This window comes from Lathyrus oleraceus, chromosome 3 (assembly GCF_024323335.1).
Source record: "Lathyrus oleraceus cultivar Zhongwan6 chromosome 3, CAAS_Psat_ZW6_1.0, whole genome shotgun sequence".
Classification (NCBI taxonomy): domain Eukaryota; kingdom Viridiplantae; phylum Streptophyta; class Magnoliopsida; order Fabales; family Fabaceae; genus Lathyrus; species Lathyrus oleraceus.
The window spans coordinates 163221180-163239055 of record NC_066581.1 but is presented as its reverse complement, the minus strand read 5'-3'; the positions used below and the strand labels follow the sequence as shown (position 1 = coordinate 163239055).

General features: G+C 34.7%; 1 protein-coding gene across 1 annotated transcript; it reads right to left on the bottom strand.

Annotated features, from left to right (window-relative positions):
- Window positions 1–4265: 4265 nt before the first annotated feature.
- Window positions 4266–5768, bottom strand: LOC127130225 (F-box/LRR-repeat protein 3-like). The gene has a single exon (XM_051059275.1). It carries the CDS (start codon window positions 5766–5768, stop codon window positions 4266–4268), a length of 1503 nt encoding a protein of 500 aa, XP_050915232.1.
- Window positions 5769–17876: the final 12108 nt, after the last annotated feature.

Genomic DNA, 17876 nt, shown 5'->3' with positions numbered 1-17876 from the left:
CTTTCTTTTAGTAATGTGTTAATTAGATTTGTTTGGAAAATTGAATATGATTAAATCTAATTAATTTGATATTTATATTTGAATCAAAACAAATCAAATCTTTTGTTGGACATTATTTGAAAAAAAAAAACTTCTACAAATATGGATGTGATCTCAAATCAAATGTCCGTTGGAGAAAAACCCAAAAGTTGCATTGCTATTTAAAGAGACTTAAACCTAAAGTTTGAAGGGTGTGCAACTATTTGAGATCTTTGTGTTAGGGTTTCTATTTTGCGTCTTTTGTTTGTGTTCCACTCCAACGTTTGGATTCATATCCAGAGGCATATATTTTGGTTTGATAGTTGAGTTGTAATTCATTAATCAATATTATGTTTATTTTATTGATCACTAGGATTAGTGATTTAGAGAAAGTGAGAGGAGTCTCATATTTAGGGGAGTCCTAAAAAGAAATACACTGGTAGAATTAAGAAGAGGGACATTGAACAAAGATTGTTCATCTAAGACACTTTGCACTAGTTCTATTGGGAGTGGATTTCCTTTCTTGGGTTGTAAGCCCCCTAGATGTAGGTGTTGTTTGCACTGAACTGAGTTAACAATTCTCTTGTATTCTTTATGATATTTTATTTATTTTCTATTATCTGTCAATTCTGGTTTAAGATGTTGAACACATTGACTTAGGTATCTGGTCCAACATTTGTCCCCTTAAGAACATAATTTCAATTGGCATCAGAGAAAAAACCCTGTTCTATTTAGGTAAGCTTCAGTGAAGATATTTTCTATTCAAATCGACAACATTAAGGATGAAGGATCAGTCAATATACCACCTGTCTTGGATGACACAAACTATGATTATTGGAAAGCCAAAATGGTTTTTTTCTCAAATCCATGGACAACAAAACATGGAAGTTTGTTATAAAAGGTTGGAAATACCTTGTGATTACCTCTCAAAATGGAACTTCAACCCTAAAGCATGAATCTTATTAGACTAATGTTAAAGATAATGAAGCTCTTGGAAACTCCAAAGCCTTGAATTCTATTCTCAATGGTATTGACATAACACACTTAGATTGATTAACACATGTATTGAAGCCAAATAAGAATGAGAGATTCTCAAAACTGCACATAAAGGCACATCCAAGGTTCGTATGTCAATATTGCAGCTCCTCACAACAAAGTTTGAGAATCTGAGAATGAATGAAGATGAATCCATCTCTGAATTCAACATCAAACTATGTGACATTGCTAACCCTTCTTTCAAACCAGCATTAAGATTTTGTGCTCAGACTCGGGAGGTGAGTATACATCTCACAAGTTACAAAAATACTTGCAGCAAAAATGAATTATTTCTCAATGCTTTTATGCTTATACACCTCAACAAAATGACATTATTGAACACAAAAATCAGCACTTGCTTGATGTCAACAGAACATTACTGCTTCAGGCCTTTGTTCCATCAAAGTTTTGAGTTAAAGTTTTGTCCACTGCTGTTTTCCTGATCAACCATCTTCCATCTCAGGTTCTTAATTTTTATACACCTTTATTTCTTCTTTTAAACACTCATCCCAGTTATCATAATCTTCACACTTTTGGTTGTATATGTTTTGTTCACTTACCGCCTCTTGAACGTCATAAACTTGGGGTACAATATGTCAAATGTGAATTTATGGGATACAGTCTTAATAAAAAAGGATGCTTATGTTATGATGCCACTGCACATTGCATATGTATTTCTAGCAATGTGATTTTCTTTGATCATCAATTTTTTCCCGTGTCTTTCCCCTAATTCTTATGATGTTTATATTTTTCCTAACTTCCAAGAGGTCTCTCGGTCTATAAAGCACTTAAAACCCGAACATGTATATGTTAGGCACTCCCCTCCAATTCTCGACACTGATCCTCCACCTAAACCCGTGCTAGAACCACTGCAGAAATCCAGAAGACAGTCTCACCCCCCAGATATGTATGGTTTTTAGCATACTTCTTTTACTACAACTTCATCTAGTATAGTTGTTTGTACATGTTATTCACAGGCAGTTAAAGACCTTGTTGGGTGAAAGCAATGCAAGATGAACTACATGCTCTTCAGGATATTTTTGCTTTGGACATTGCCAATTATCCACCTGGTGAGAAACTTATAGGTTGCAAATGTGTGTATTCTAAAAGTTGAATTCTGATTGTTCTCTCAATTGTTATAAGGCTTGCTTGGTTTCTTTGGGCAACAAACAAGAATATGGGATATACTATGATGAGACATTTTCTCCTGCAACTAAGATGACTACCATTAGAATAATGCTTTATATTGCTGCTTCTATAGGCTGGTCTCTTCATCAAATGGATGAGAAGAATGCTTTTCTTCATGGGGCCTTGAAGAAAATATTTACATGACTTATCCTCAGGGTCTTTTTTCATCCTCTCCAAGTGTTTGCAAGCTCAAACACTCTTTATATGGTATGCGACAAGCTCCTCGGGTATGGTATGGAAAATTTTAATCCACTATTTTTGGATTTTCTTTTACTCAAAGTCAATATGACTCCTCCTTATTCATCCATTGGACGACTACTAGAATTCTGCTTCTGCTTATTTATGTTGATGACATGGTCATTATTTGTTATAATTAAGTGACCATATAACAACTTAAACAACAAATTCAAGCCTCGTTTCATATGAAAGATCTTGGTTGCCTGCATTGTTTCTCGGGTCTTGAGGTTCATTCTGATTCCAATGGTATTTTTCTTCATCAACACAAGTATACTACATATCTGATATTCTTGGAGGGGCCAAATCTATTGCCCCAGTGGATACTCCTCTTGAGGTTAAAGTAAAATATCACCGCAATGAGGGTGATCTTTTGTTTGATCCACTTTTATATCGTCAACTAGCCGGATTCGTAATTATCTATCAATTACTCGCCCTGACATCTCGTTTGTAGTCCAACAGGTCAATCAATTTATGCACATTCCTCGACACCTTCATTTGGTTGTTATTCGTAGCATTATTCGTTACTTGAAAGGTAGCTCTCACTGTGGCCTCTTTTTTCCTATTGGATCATCCCTTAATTTGGTTGGCTATAACGATGTTCATTGTGTAAGTTGTCCTAATACTCGGTGATTTGTCACCAGTTGGTGCATGTTTCTTAGTTTTGTATTAACATTTTGGAAAAGTAAAAAACAAGCACGAATCTCCGAGTCCTCCATTGAATATGAATATCGAGCTATGTCAATAGCTTGTTCGAAAATTATTTGTCTTCACGGTCTTCTAGCTGAGTTTGGTTTCTCTCAGTAAACAACAACACCTCTATATGTTGACAATACTAGAGCTATTCAAATTGCCGCCAATATAGTTTTTTCCGAACGAACTAATCATATCGAGGTGAATTGTCATTCTATTTAGGAAGCCTTTGAGAATCACATTATATCTCTTCCGCATGTCACCTCATAACTTCGACTTGCTGATATATTCACCAAAGCATTTCCTCATCTTTGACATCAATTTCTCGTTAACAAATTGATACTGTTTGACCAACCGCATCAATTTGAGGGGAATGTTAATAAAGAAATATGATGTTATTAGTTTCCTATCATATTTTGTATAACTTAAAAAATTACTAATTGTATATAATTAAAATTCAAATCAAAATATTTATAATTAGTAGTGATATTAATGTAATTATTAAGGCTGTACTATTCATAAAAGAATAAAATGGAAAGAAGGCATATAATTTGTTTTGACAACCCTAATCTCAAGTTATCCACAACAAACACTTATATTTTTTTAATTTGTGTAAAAGACTCAAATTAATCACTCATTTTTTTTGTGATTGGAGTTATATAATTTGAAATATTTTATGTAACCGGCAAAATAGTTTCCTTAAACTTCAGACTGAAACTTCAGAGCACACCCACCTCGACCATACTCTCCAAAACCAGCTTGCGACAGAAAACGTCGACTAAATCGCATATCTTAGTCCTATGAATGACATATGCAAACATGAACATTACACAAGATGCATGATGCATGGATACAAAATTAAACAGTACAATGCAACCACCTGTCAAGGAAACCAAAAATATGTAGCAGTAATTATGTTCAGCCAGTCGAAAAACATCAAAATTTAAAACTTTATATAAAAATCTAACTATATTTAGATGATGATCATCGGCAAAATGACGATTGAATACATATATGTAAGTTGGTATTTTAAAAAATAAAGTCATTTGTAGTAGATACAAATCTAAAAACAAAAAAACACATTTTATATTTTAGAATCAAAACTTCAATCGAAGTTCGGCAAAATCGGAGCAATCATCATTTTCTAATGATGGATTTGATGAAAGCATTGAGATCTTCATAGCATCAGCATTCACTTTATCACAACCTCTCAAATAGATCTCTTCCAGTTGTCTGCATTTTTCAACCACACGCATCACTCCCTTTTCTGTGACGTATTTACAGCGTATTAGTAATAGTTTCAAAAGTCCACCACAAGTATTTGAGATCTCATAGAGGGTTTTATCATTAACCCTTGTACCAGACAAGTTCAACACCTCTAGTTGATGAACTACAAAGTTCATTGTAAGTTGTCTCACTTCTTTACAATTGGTCAAATTTAGATATCTGATCTTGCAACATTTACTTAGAACTTGGCAAATACTTTTTTCAGATATATCACAGCAATAACTCAAATCAAGAAGCTGTAAATTGGGAAAAATGGAAGCAAAGGATATGATGATATCATCATTTATAAATGAATTGTGAGCCAAATATAGAAACTTTAATTGAGGATTGACATCAAAATCTTTGAAAGTATTAGACTTTTCTAAACTTTCTCTGTCAATATATATGTTTTCCATTGTGATCTCAGCAAGTGAATGACAGTTTTTAATGAGCGCAAACAAAGCTGATTCTGTGAGTTTGAAACAATCACTAAGATTTATAGATACCAAATTAGGAATAAGCAAAGACAATTGGGAAAATTGATGATTAGTTAGAAAATCAACATCTTGAAGAACCAAATGTTGTATCTCGTGACACTTGGATAATAAAGCATAAATTCCATGGTAACTATAACCGTTACAGTCTTGAAGAACAAAAGTCTTCAAGGGAAGACCTTCCCTTGCAATAGAGTAAAGCAAATCATCAGAGATTCGAGAACATCGGAACTGAAGAGAATTCAAACTCTTCAAACTTGCGAAGGAATCAATGTAATGTGAAGTAATGTAGTTTGCATCAATTAGCTCAATCCAGGAAATATTTAAAGATTTCAATGTTGGTCTGTCACGGAGAGCCAAAGCAATGGCTGCATGGTCGAGATCATGGGAGCAGTCTAGATCACCAGACTCAGATATGAAGGAAAGGTGAAGGAAATTAAGGTTGGAGAATCTATGGAAGAAACGAGGGAGATAACAAAGATGTGGATAATAAATTCTGCGAGAGAATATGATACGGTTGGTGATGGAGAGGAATTGTTTAGAGACGAGAGATAGGGATTTGAAGTTGAGTTTGTTTTTCTCTTCAGTTTTGGCGTCTTGGAGGATGAATTTCAAGTCAGGCTGGACGGCCGGGTTAATGATGAATGTGAATACATGCTCCCAGCAGTCATCTGGAATTATAATTGAATTTGTAGAAGAAAGTGGTTGTTGTTGTGAAGATTTGAGGCAAGTTCTCCTCTTCTTCTTTTTCATAGATTTGAGGCACGTTCTCTTCATCTTCATCATGGTGATGAGGAAGAGTGATTTGTGAAAAGATATCTTCTTATTCTTACTTTTCATATTTACGATGTCAAGTTGAATACTGCTGCAGTCACTTATTTAAAGCGTAAGGATTAGGTTAATTTAAAAAGTCTTAATTCATTATCATATAAATTTAAAACTTATATCTTTTTAATATACCAATTATTCTTGGCATAAAACAATAAACAGATTTCCAAACATTAAGGAACTTATATAACTGATTTAGTCATCAATTCCTATACTTAATATTCATTTGATTGCAACAAACTTTAAAAAAATTGTTACATTTTAAAATGGTAATCAATTTTTTTTATAGAATATCTTATCAATTTAAATATTAAATAATTTTAATTAAACGTTCATCATTCTATTTTTAAAAGAATTTGAAGATTCTTGAACACTAAGAAATTTTACATACAACATAATACAAAATAAGAATTAATAAAATTATATTGCATACAGTAATATCTTACTAATATTCCAATTCAAAATAAATAAAATCACACACACAAACCATCATGTTTTCTACTAAAAATGTTTTCATTTAAATATGAAGTTCAAGTCACCTTCAAAATATCTGTAAAATAATTATTATTATATTTCACCCAATTTATAAATAAAAAATAAAATAATAACCAAATTACTTTTAAATCACACATTGATTATTCATTTAAAAATGTTAATTAATTATTATTTCAATTTAAAACTTATATTTTTTCAAGTAAAATAACAATTATTCTTTTTCATAAAACAATAAACGGATTTCCAAAATATTAAGGAATTTTAGTAACACTGATTTAGTCTTGAACTCCTATTCTCCCCGTTGAATCTATAACTATTTATAAAGAAGATAGGAAAATTTCGACTGACTTATTTTTCTTCTAAAATTATCCTTTAACTACTTCTATATTTACTAAAAAAAATTATATCACACTAACTATTTGCACAATAGAAAGAGAAGTAACATATACTCATATCTAACCAATAACCACCCTTCATATCTAAAATAAAATTAAGTTTAATATATATATAATATATATATATATATATATATATATATATAATATATATATATATATATATATATAATGTATGAATAATATAAAGAGATTAATTGAGATACACTGTCAGTGTAAAAAGGTTTTACACAATCAGTTAATTATAGACGTTGGATATTAAAAGAAGTTTGACTTTTATTTTAAAAATCTATAAAATAATAGAAACGGATGATGATTATGAACCGACGGTGTAAAACTTTTTACACTGACAGTGTATAGTAATTAATCTCTAATATAAACTAAACTAAAATAAAAATCTTTTTTATATTTTGACACGTATGTATATCTAAAAAAACGGATAAACGAGCACGAGAGTGTTTGCTTGAACGCTAATTGATTATAACAAATTTAAAAATAAAAATGCATCCTTCTTTTTCTTGCCTCCGTTTTTTATAATTTAAAAAAAAAGTAAAATATAAGTAGACTTTGTTCAAAACTTATTTAAAATAACTTTTGCTAGTTAGAATTAAAATTATTAGACATTTCCAATCATTTTGTTATTTAATTTATGTTGCATTGTTCAAAATTTATTTGAATTTGTATTTTGTTGTTGTTGTTTCAAATTTTCGACACTAGCATTAATGTGATAAAAGTCATGCAATAATGACTTAAGTGTAAAGTCAAATTGGCGAATAACAGCCATGAGGATTTCGAAAAATGTGACTTGTCGACAGAGAATATCATTGAGGTCGAAATTGTAGTCAGACAAGGATGAAAGAGTTGGGGAGTTAGTAAAATTCAGAGTTTCAAGAAATTCTCTCTGCAGTCGAATAAGGTGTAAGTAGATAAGATCAAACGGTTACTGAAAGATACGTGGAAGCTTGTCGAAGACGAAGGCGGCATGAAATTACATACGCAACATGTTATGTGTAGTCGACCGTTTTAGACGGTTATCTTATGATTAATATATAAGTAGCGTTAACTTTGAGTTTTAGGGGTCCGCAATTGTACGCAATTCTAATAACTCAAAGTATTTGTGTGATTGAGAAAAGAGTTTCATAATGAATGTATGTGTTCCATTTTTTACAAATTAAAGTTTTTTATATTTAAATCATTTATGCATTTTCAGTCTTTATTTTCATATGTATTTCAATTTCAGTTTAAATTCCAGTAATCACTTTTAAACTTTATTTTGATTTTCAGTTACTACTTTAAAACTACACATTCGACATTTATGCCAAAATCATTTAAATTTCATGATTCACACATGATATGTCTTGAGATGCTTTCGAGTTTAATCTCTTAAGTAAATTGAAACTTATTTTTGTTTACTAAATTTCATGATAAACAAATTGACAATCCAATTCGGACTATTTTGTGTGAATTTATATCTTTTGTCTTTTGAAAATTCTTATATTTAAGTTATGCATTTTAGAAACTCCTTATATCGAGAGATTGCATAAGATTGCGGAGTGATAGGATAACCAAAAGAGAAAGTAGAAATCCAGTTAGGAGATTGTAGCGGGGTTTTCGTTACCTTTAGGTTTATTTACTAAATCAAAAGTAAACATACAATTCGAGTCGCCACCACACTTTTATTTGTCCAAAGGAAAGGCTAAAAAGCGAACAAAAGTCAAGTAAGAAGTTTTATCAAATCAAAAACTAATAAAAATGTCAGAGATCTAGGTAAGGGGGTTGGTTATGAAATGGGAAGGTTTTACGCACCAAAAACACACTTAGTACTCTAAGGGAACCTCTTTTTGCAAATGTGTGTTGTAGGTTGGTATTTGTGAAAATATGTGCAAAAGATTGGAGGGATGAGAAGAGAATAGATTATATTTACAAGTTTGTTGTTTGAATGGATGAACCCATTACCTACGTACCATCATAAAGGTAGGGTCAAAACCTCGTAGTTCGGGGTAAAAATCTCAAAGATTGGTGAATTGATTTGATAAAAGCCTTAAGGTCTTTTGTTATCAAAGGGAGAAAACTCAACCTAAACCAACAATCCACCATGTGAGGAGAGCTTCAACATACTAGTGAGGGGTTAACCTTATAATAAGCATGGAAGACTTATAATCCAATCACTAAGGATAAGGTGAGATTTACATCAACCACTATGATAACTTAAACCTATGACTAATGTTTATGAAAATATTTTAATGAGGTGGTCACTGGAACCACAAAACAACTTGAAGTGAGTTATATTTACAAGTTAGATTTATTTACAAAATAAGGTCAAAGTTGAATTAAGATTTATTCACAATGAGTATTAATGAGAATATTTTTGAAAAGTCAAAGGCATAAGGCCTAAGTTTCTAGTTTGAAAACAATGTCAAAGTTTAGAAAAGATTTTTTGGCTTGGGTTAGAGTGGAGAGAAGAAAAGAAGGGCTAATCCTAAAGCATACAAGGATGAGAGATAAAAGATAAAACCCTTGGAGTTCCTTTTCTTGAGATCATAGAGATGATTCAAGATGCTCCTTTCCTTTGGACTTAGCACACAATCAAGCAATCAAACAAATTAGGTTCAAGCTCCTAGGATCTCCATTTGGCTTGTCTCTCTTAACTTGGCTACTCATGACAATGGTCCTCCTTACTATCTCAAGATGGAATCCCGATCACACAAGAGCAAACATAAAAAAGTTCACAACACAATAAGAGGAATGGACAAAGAATAGGTTTTGGAAAGGAAGTCCTTTGAAGTCAACTTTGAAATTTAGCATTCTAAAGGCATGAGGCCTAGTTGCTCTTCAACACATTTAGCATTCTACAGGCACGAAGCCTAGTTGCTCTTGAACTCCTTTAAGCATAGGTATGTCCTAATTCTAAGTCCTTTCTCCTTTTTGCATTAGGTTCACACAAAACAAAAGGGCAAAACCAACACAAGACAACAATATATTTATATACAATAATAAGCTCAAATGAGCAAAAGGAAAATGGCATAAACATAAAATATGTGCTCAAGTGAGGAAAATGAAAAGCAATATAAATAAATGAGCAAGAAATAAATGACATTAAAGTAAATTGCAAGAAATTAAATGCTTAAATTAAAGTTAGTAATTAGTGAAGTTATGTTAGTTTGTCATAAGACAGTGTAGCGCTATGTTAAGCAATCGTAAGTGGACTAATGTAGTAGTCACACCTATCTGAGGTCGGTCAATAAAACTATAGGCAAATAAACACAAGTTAGAGATCATAACTAGTAAGCCAAGCTCCAAACACTTGCCATGCCAAAACAAAAGGGGAGAGGCCTTGTATGGACTTTAGGTTTTTTGCTTGACCAAGAAGCAACCTATCTTGGACACAAAACAACTCACTTGATCTTGGATCAAGTTGAGTTTGGTTTGGATCAAAGAAGGTTAAACCATCTCATTTGTCAAGACCAACCATAAGACATTAACTCATTGGCCAAATTGTGAAAAAGAAAGGGGATGAAGATGAAATAGATGGAAAGAGAATTCAAGTATCAAACTCAATTGGTCAAAAATGAACCAAATCATCATCAATCAATGCTAAACAGAAGAGAAATGAAGGTTACAAGTCAACAAGTCAACCATATTTTTTTTGGTAATTTTTGAATTAAAAATAAATGTAAAATAAAATGGACAAAATATGGTCAAACCTCAAATTTAATTCAAATCAACTTCAACAAGTCCAATTAAATTCTCATAGGTCTAACATGGTCAAACAAACTTTGACAAATTTTCTCAATAATTTTTGAAATCAGAAACTATTTAAAAACAATTAAAAACCATAAAAAATAACACAATATGAATTAAAATCTATAATAAATCTCAAATCAAATAAGAAATTGATGAGACTATTTTTCATTGACTTATCATGATCCAAAGGTGTTAGGAAAATATTTTTGGATTTTCAAATATTCGAAAGTATTTAAAAATGAATTAAAACTATTAAAAACCAAATAATTCACAAAATAAAATGATCCATTGGTCTCATATTTTTGTGACTTCAAATAAAATATTTATGAATTTTTGAAAATAAAAGGAATTATCTAAAATTAAAACAAAATAAGAAAAATAGAAAAAACCAGCGCCCTCAGATGGTTTCATTAATTGACGTGGCATGGATCATGTGGCTCAGAGGCGCGGATACACGGTGATCTCAAGTCAAGCGCGTAGCACATGGTATTAAAACAGGTAAACACATTGGACGCTTGTGATTAAAACTTTTCAGCATGATCCAAAGGCTAGGAGGCTACCACGTGGGGATGGTGGTGGAAACCACCATTTTCTCCGGCGATCCAACAAGATCCGGCCACCACGCGCAGGAAATTAAATGGCAATGAAAATAAAAAAGGAGGACATCAAAATGAAGCTGAGGTGATGTACATCACCCCTGTAAGAATGGATCATCCTTAATGTTCCTATTTAGAGAAAAACATGAGCTTGAAGATCATGGTGCATGAACTGAAATGGCACGATTTGCAAAATTAAGACCACCACTGGCCTGCCTCAAGCATGAGGACTTCAGAAAGCCACACAAACCAAAGAGATTCACATTATATTGCAAGATCTAGATCAAGAAAGTTTGATGTTCTACCTCTGAAATGAAGCTTCAAACAACACGAATTCTCCTTGCTCTTGATCTACTTTTGCTCTGGAAGTGTGATGGCGATGCTAGGTTAAGGAATTGAGCTTTGAAGATCAACTAATGATGTAGAAATTCAAGCTTGAAAGAGAAATAGAAAACTGAAAATTCCTTTAGTGAGGGTTTGGATTTCAATTCAGCAGCAATTCAGATCTCCACTTGGTTGCCAATTGAATGAGAATGAGCACTTATTTATAGTTGAAATGTGATACAAGGCAATGATTCCCTCGTGTGCATGAAGTTTGAATCCTCCTTGCATGGGCCTGTACAGGCACATGTGAGGCCCAAGAATGAATGCAAATCCATGCTGAGATCAAATGGAATTGAATTGGACGTGCACAATGGACTGCACAAGCTTGCACATCAAGTTTTAATGTGAATTACAAAAATGGACATAAACATAAAGCTCTTCGAAACTCCCACATGGAAAGTCAAAAAAATTAATGTGCGTAATGGTTGGAAATCCCTTGAAATAAGGAACAAAAGTCATGTTGGGCAAAAATTCATTTGGAGTTTGGAAATTAGTGAAAACTGGCTGTGAAAGTTTGGGTACAAAACATGTTTAAGTCACCTTTGAATTTTTTTACCAAAAGCAAGCATCTTCAAGCCCTTCGTTTTCAATGATGAAGGCTTCAAATGAAACAATATCCAACATAAATATTGTAGATCGTTTCAAGTTGATAAAGTTAGACTCAAATTTTGCATCATTTGGATTTTTCATGAGAAAGTTATGGGCACTTGAAGTTGGACATTTTTCAAATTCAATGACTTAGGTCCAAAGTGACCTATAATGTTTTGTATTATCACATGTAGTTCTTTTAGGATTATGAAATTCTGTCCAACATAACATTTGAAGTAGACATCTTAAGATTTCCAATTCATTTGGTCTCACCTCAAAATCACAAAAATTAAGGAAGTTAGGTCCTTGGGAAGTTGACCTAAAATTAGGGTTTCAGTCAAAATGACCTATAATATTTTGCAATGAATGATGACTTTATAAGTTTCAAATGGATTTATTATGAACATGAAAGTTGTTCATATGGTTCTTAAGAACATTTTTTTCTCTTGGGGTCATCTTCATTTGACAAACACATCACATGTTGTGTCTCAGTGATCCTCAATTTAGTGAGATGATTTGACTGGTCAACTTTTCAAGGTCAAACTTCCAATCTTGATGAATGAATGATTGAGGGGCCTCACATAGGCTCATATATGCATAAAATAATGAATTAAATAACTTCCCTTGATTAAATTTGATCATAGGTTGAGGTTGCTTCATGAGCAAGGCACAGTCAAAGCACAGTTGAATTAGGGTTTCCTTGGGAAACAATCCTCAAGCCCTTTGGGTTATCCTGATCAAATTGGAAAATTGAGACACTTGGGAGACATATATGATGATTAGGAACTTTTTGGACCATTATCATGCTTTTTCTCATCTTCATCTAGCCATTTCATTGAGCTTAGGAGCCTCATAGGAGCATGGGAGCACATGATCACTTGAGCTTCAAAACAAAAAAAAGTTAGTGACATATTTTTGTGCTTTTGGTTAGTAAACAAAATAAGAAAAGAAATAATATACAATTCAAGCATGCTTGGTTGTCTCAAACCACTCACACAAGTCCCAACCCTATGGGTAAGGAGCCAAACATGCTATGATCCTTGAGGCAATGCATGGAGCTAATGATATGATGCCATGAGGGATCTTAGGGTAAAAATTAGGGTCTTATAGATGCCCCTATTTAAGGTCATTCTAGCCGGAGATATGAAGGTTAAAACCTTCGTCTCGACGAGGTATAATGGGCTTAAATAATAACAAAGAGACGAATTTTGTTCCCTAAGAGACCTCATGATGTAAATGTATACGTGCAAAATAAAATCTTCATGGTGAATAATTGCCACAAAGGAAAATAAATTTGGAGAAACTGAAAAATCCGTAGGAGTAACGCACTCACTAGGGAGACGGAGACTCTGGGGAAAAGGTAAAAATGCGTGAGCAGGTCACGAAGGGATTCCATGAAAATAAATCAATGGAAAGACTCGAGCTGACGCAAAGATGCATGTATTGGGGAATATGCCAATACAGCAAAAATATCCACAAAGGATACTTCGGATAAAAATCCGGACTCAGACGGGGACGTCCACAAAGGACTCCGCTGAGGAAGAAACAACGAGATATTACCGATTACTGGGTAATAAACTCAAAGAGAGACATGTTTTCAAAACACCGGTTACCGGGTGAGAGAACAACACGCTCAAGGAGAAAGAATATCTAAGACCGGTATAAGGGTGAGAGATATCAATCATCTGAAACATCTGAGGAGGACCCAAAAGGCATATCTTAACTCAGGTAATCTGACTCCACAGGGGACAAAAAGTCATAATAGGGAGCAAAAGGAAGGAACACCAGGGATACCGGTTACTGGGCATATAATAGGTGACCAACCAGGCGTGAATTGGGAACATATCTAAGACACTCATCATCTGAAAGGACGGTTTAAAAAGAAAACTCAATTTATAGGATGGACATTTGATTCCATAAGGAAATACGAATCTTACTAAACTAGGGAAGAAGAAGACTTTGACTGAAGAGCGTATGAGATATATTATCTATTACCGTCATAACATAGATAACATACTCGCATGGAAGATTATCCACAACTGGTTACTGAGTTAATAAAGGATAAATCGACCGAGAAGAAAGGACATCGAGATACCGGTCACTGGGTATAAAATGATGACCAATCAAAAGGAGAAACAATCATTACTAGACAAAGGGCAAGTGAAATATGACTCGCAAGGGATAAATCTCCTGACAAAAGCAATCATCCAAGAGATATATCACCGGCTACTGGGTGGTATACTCAAAAAATGAAGGAATATCAATACCGATTACTGGGTAAAGATAACCAATAAAGAGGGGATTACATCTACCGGTTACTGGGTAGAAAACCCCAGAAATAGGACTTACAACTACCGGTTACGGGGTAGAAGGCCACAAAGTTCGCTGAGGAAAAGGCTGAACAATTACTGGTTACTGAGCAATTGAACAACTAAACCGCAGGAAACTGCAGGGGAATAACAAGAAAGGAGTCAATCTAGGAACAAACTAGAAAGACACAATTAAACAAGACTCAACCCGATGAGGATATAACTCAGGGGAGTAATTCCATCCCAATACACAACTAGGGAGAAAACTGAAACAATAATCATCTACGAGGACATAACTCAGTGGGGAATAAAGAAGGAAAGATAGACACTTTCTGCCTATGGGGCTGACTCTATATGGAGAGATCAGACACAAACATATGCTTGGGGATGAAAATTTCACACATAGTAGGAGATAACAAGCAAAGATATATGGCAAAGAATGCATCATGAATATCTGAATGCTATGATTATGCATGTATATGCGTGATTTATATATGATTAATGCTGATAGACAGACATATCTAACACAAACAGGCTCAAGACCCACGAACGGACATCCGACGCAATATCTTCAAAAATAAAGACAAGGCCCATAGGAGAAATCAGTTCTGGTGGGGATGATCTAATACCAGGAGACATAGACCACCGCTGGGGATAGGCAAAGTCACAGCTTCTAACTGTCGGGGATTTTCCAACAATTCTCGGGAACAGGTGGATGAATACCAATAAGATCCGTCGTAGAAGAAACTCTGCTGGGGAACTTATCGAGGAATGAGGTGGAACTTCATGGGGAACAACCGCCAAACAGATACCCATCAATCAAAACACTCCTTTCTAGCTGCTGAAGAGACATCTTTGCTAAGGGGAGAAAGAACCATTTGCTCCGCTGGGGAAGGAAATAATACATATTTCTCATCGTCGTCCGATACCGGAAGAGATCTTCAGACTCGGAGGGGATACAAATTATCAAACTCGGATCAGGAAACCCTACTAGGGATGAGTTATAGACAACCTCAAAGGAAACTGCCCTGGCTGAGGGAATTGGAAATGAATCCTTCGTCAACACATGTCATGCCGAGGATGAAAAGGGAAACAAGCCCTTCACCATCTGCTCTAGACTACTTCTTGCTGAGGAAACAACTGAAAGTTGATGAAGAGGATATAAACATGCCAGAATATGAACAAATGTCTTACCTTTTGGAAATCGTACTATCCTTAGGAAAGCACTGAAGACATTCCATTTATCCTTTTAGTCATTGTGAATGTTCACTTTGTTTAAAACAGTTTATAAAAACTTTATTTGTTTAAAACAATGATATTTATCAATTAAAACATGCAAACATTTGTTAAATAGAAACAAATAAGAGTGCCATGAATTGGATAAAGGCTCAAATTTATTGAATAGAATGGTAGTCCGCAAATGGCGAGACTCCATGGATCTTTACAAATTTGAAATTGGTGATATATATTGGAAAAAGGTCTACATTGAACATAATGACCATTTCTCCACCAACTCTGAATCCAATGTATTTGAAGCTTCAGTTGACGATGACTGAGCGAGAATCTTTGACAAAAGACAGCTATAGAACAAAGTCTTATCAGGATGCAGCTACTTGCCAAATCCCTAATTTTTGGCTAGATTGCCCCAGGGTGAGGTACTCAATCTAGCGGGATATATATTATTTATTTTTTCATGTCTCTAACTTTTTCCTGGACCGTCCTTTTGGGTTTTCAATCCACCGATACGCTCATTTTTTCCTAAGCCTCCCTTTCGGGTTTTCAACTTAGCGAGCTATTCTGTTTTTATTTTTAGGCGAAGTATTTCTTGACTGCATCTGAGTTCACAGGATGAGTGAAATCCTCCCCATCCATAGTTGTAAGCAACAAAGCACCGCCTGAAAAAGGCTCTCTTAACGACATATGAACCTTCATAGTTTGGAGTCCACTTGCCCCTGGAATCGGGCGCGAAAGACAAGACTTTCTTGAGCACGAGGTCACCTTCTCAGAACACACGAGGCTTGACCTTCTTATCAAAGGCTTTCTTCATCCTTTGTTGATATAACTGACCATGACACATGGCAGTTAATCTCTTCTCTTCAATCAAGTTCAACTGGTCATAACGACTTTGAACCCATTCAGCCTCCGCCAACTTGGCTTCCATCAAGACTCTCATTGATGGGATCTCAACCTCCACGGGGAGCACAACCTCCATGCCATATACAAGAGAGAAAGGGGTTTCCCCTGTTGAAGTGCGGACAGATGTACAATAACCATGCAAAGCAAATGACAGCATCTCATGCCAATCTTTATACGTAATAACCATCTTCTGAATAATCTTCTTGATTTTCTTGTTAGCAGCTTCAACAGCCCCATTCATCTTGGGTCTATATTGAAAAGAATTATGATGTGCAATCTTGAACTCGCTACACAGCTCTTTCATCATCTTGTTGTTCAAGTTAGATCCATTATCAGTAATGATCTTGTCTGGCATACCATATCGGCATATGAGTTGATTCTTGATAAACTTCACAACACTTGCCTGGTCACATTTGCATACGATGCCGCTTCAACCCACTTGGTGAAGTAATCAATAGCTACGAGAATAAAACGGTGACCGTTTGACGCCTTTGGTTCAATCATGCCAATCATGTTAATTCTCCACACAGAGAAAGGCCATGGTGAGGAAATAACATTTATAAGTGTCGGAGGAATATGAATCTTATCCGCATAAATCTGACACTTGTGGCATTTATTCACATGTTTGCAGCAGTCAGACTCCATTGTCAGCCAATAGTAGATTGCTCTCAACATCTCCTTTGCCATGGCATGTCCATTGGAATGAGTTCCAAATGAACCCTCATGGACTTCAGTCATCAACAGGTATACTTCGTGTCTATCCACACATCTGAGCAGAACCATGTCAAAATTCCTCTTGTAAAGCACATCACCATTAAGGTAGAAACTGCCAGATAATCTCCTCAAAGTTTTCTTGTCTTTAACAGATGCCCCGGGCGGGTAAGTCTGACTTTGAAGGAAACACTTGATATCATAGTACCACGGCTTATCATCTTTTACCTCTTCAACTACAAACACATGAGTTGGTCTATCCAAGCGCATCACAGTGATATTGGGGACTTCATTCCAATATTTCACTACAATCATTGAAGCAAGCGTAGCAAGAGCATCTGCCATCCGATTCTCATCTCGAGGAATATGATGGAAGTCAACCTCAGTAAAGAAAGTTGAAATCCTCCTCGCATAATCTCTGTATGGGATGAGGCCAGGCTGATTCGTCTCCCATTCACCCTTAATATAATTAACAACAAGGGTCGAATCACCATAAACATCAAGATGTTTGATCCTAAGATCAATACATTCTTCCAAACCCATAATACAAGTCTCATACTCCGCCATATTATTCGTGCATTTGAAAGTTAGCCTTGTTGTCAAAAGGAAAATGTGTGCCTTGAGGAGTAATAATCACTGCCCCAATACCATTTCCATACTGATTAACAGCACCATCGAACACCATACTCCATCGGGAACCAGGCTCTGGTCCTTCATCGAGCGTAGGCTCATCACAATCTTTCATCTTCAAATACAGAATCT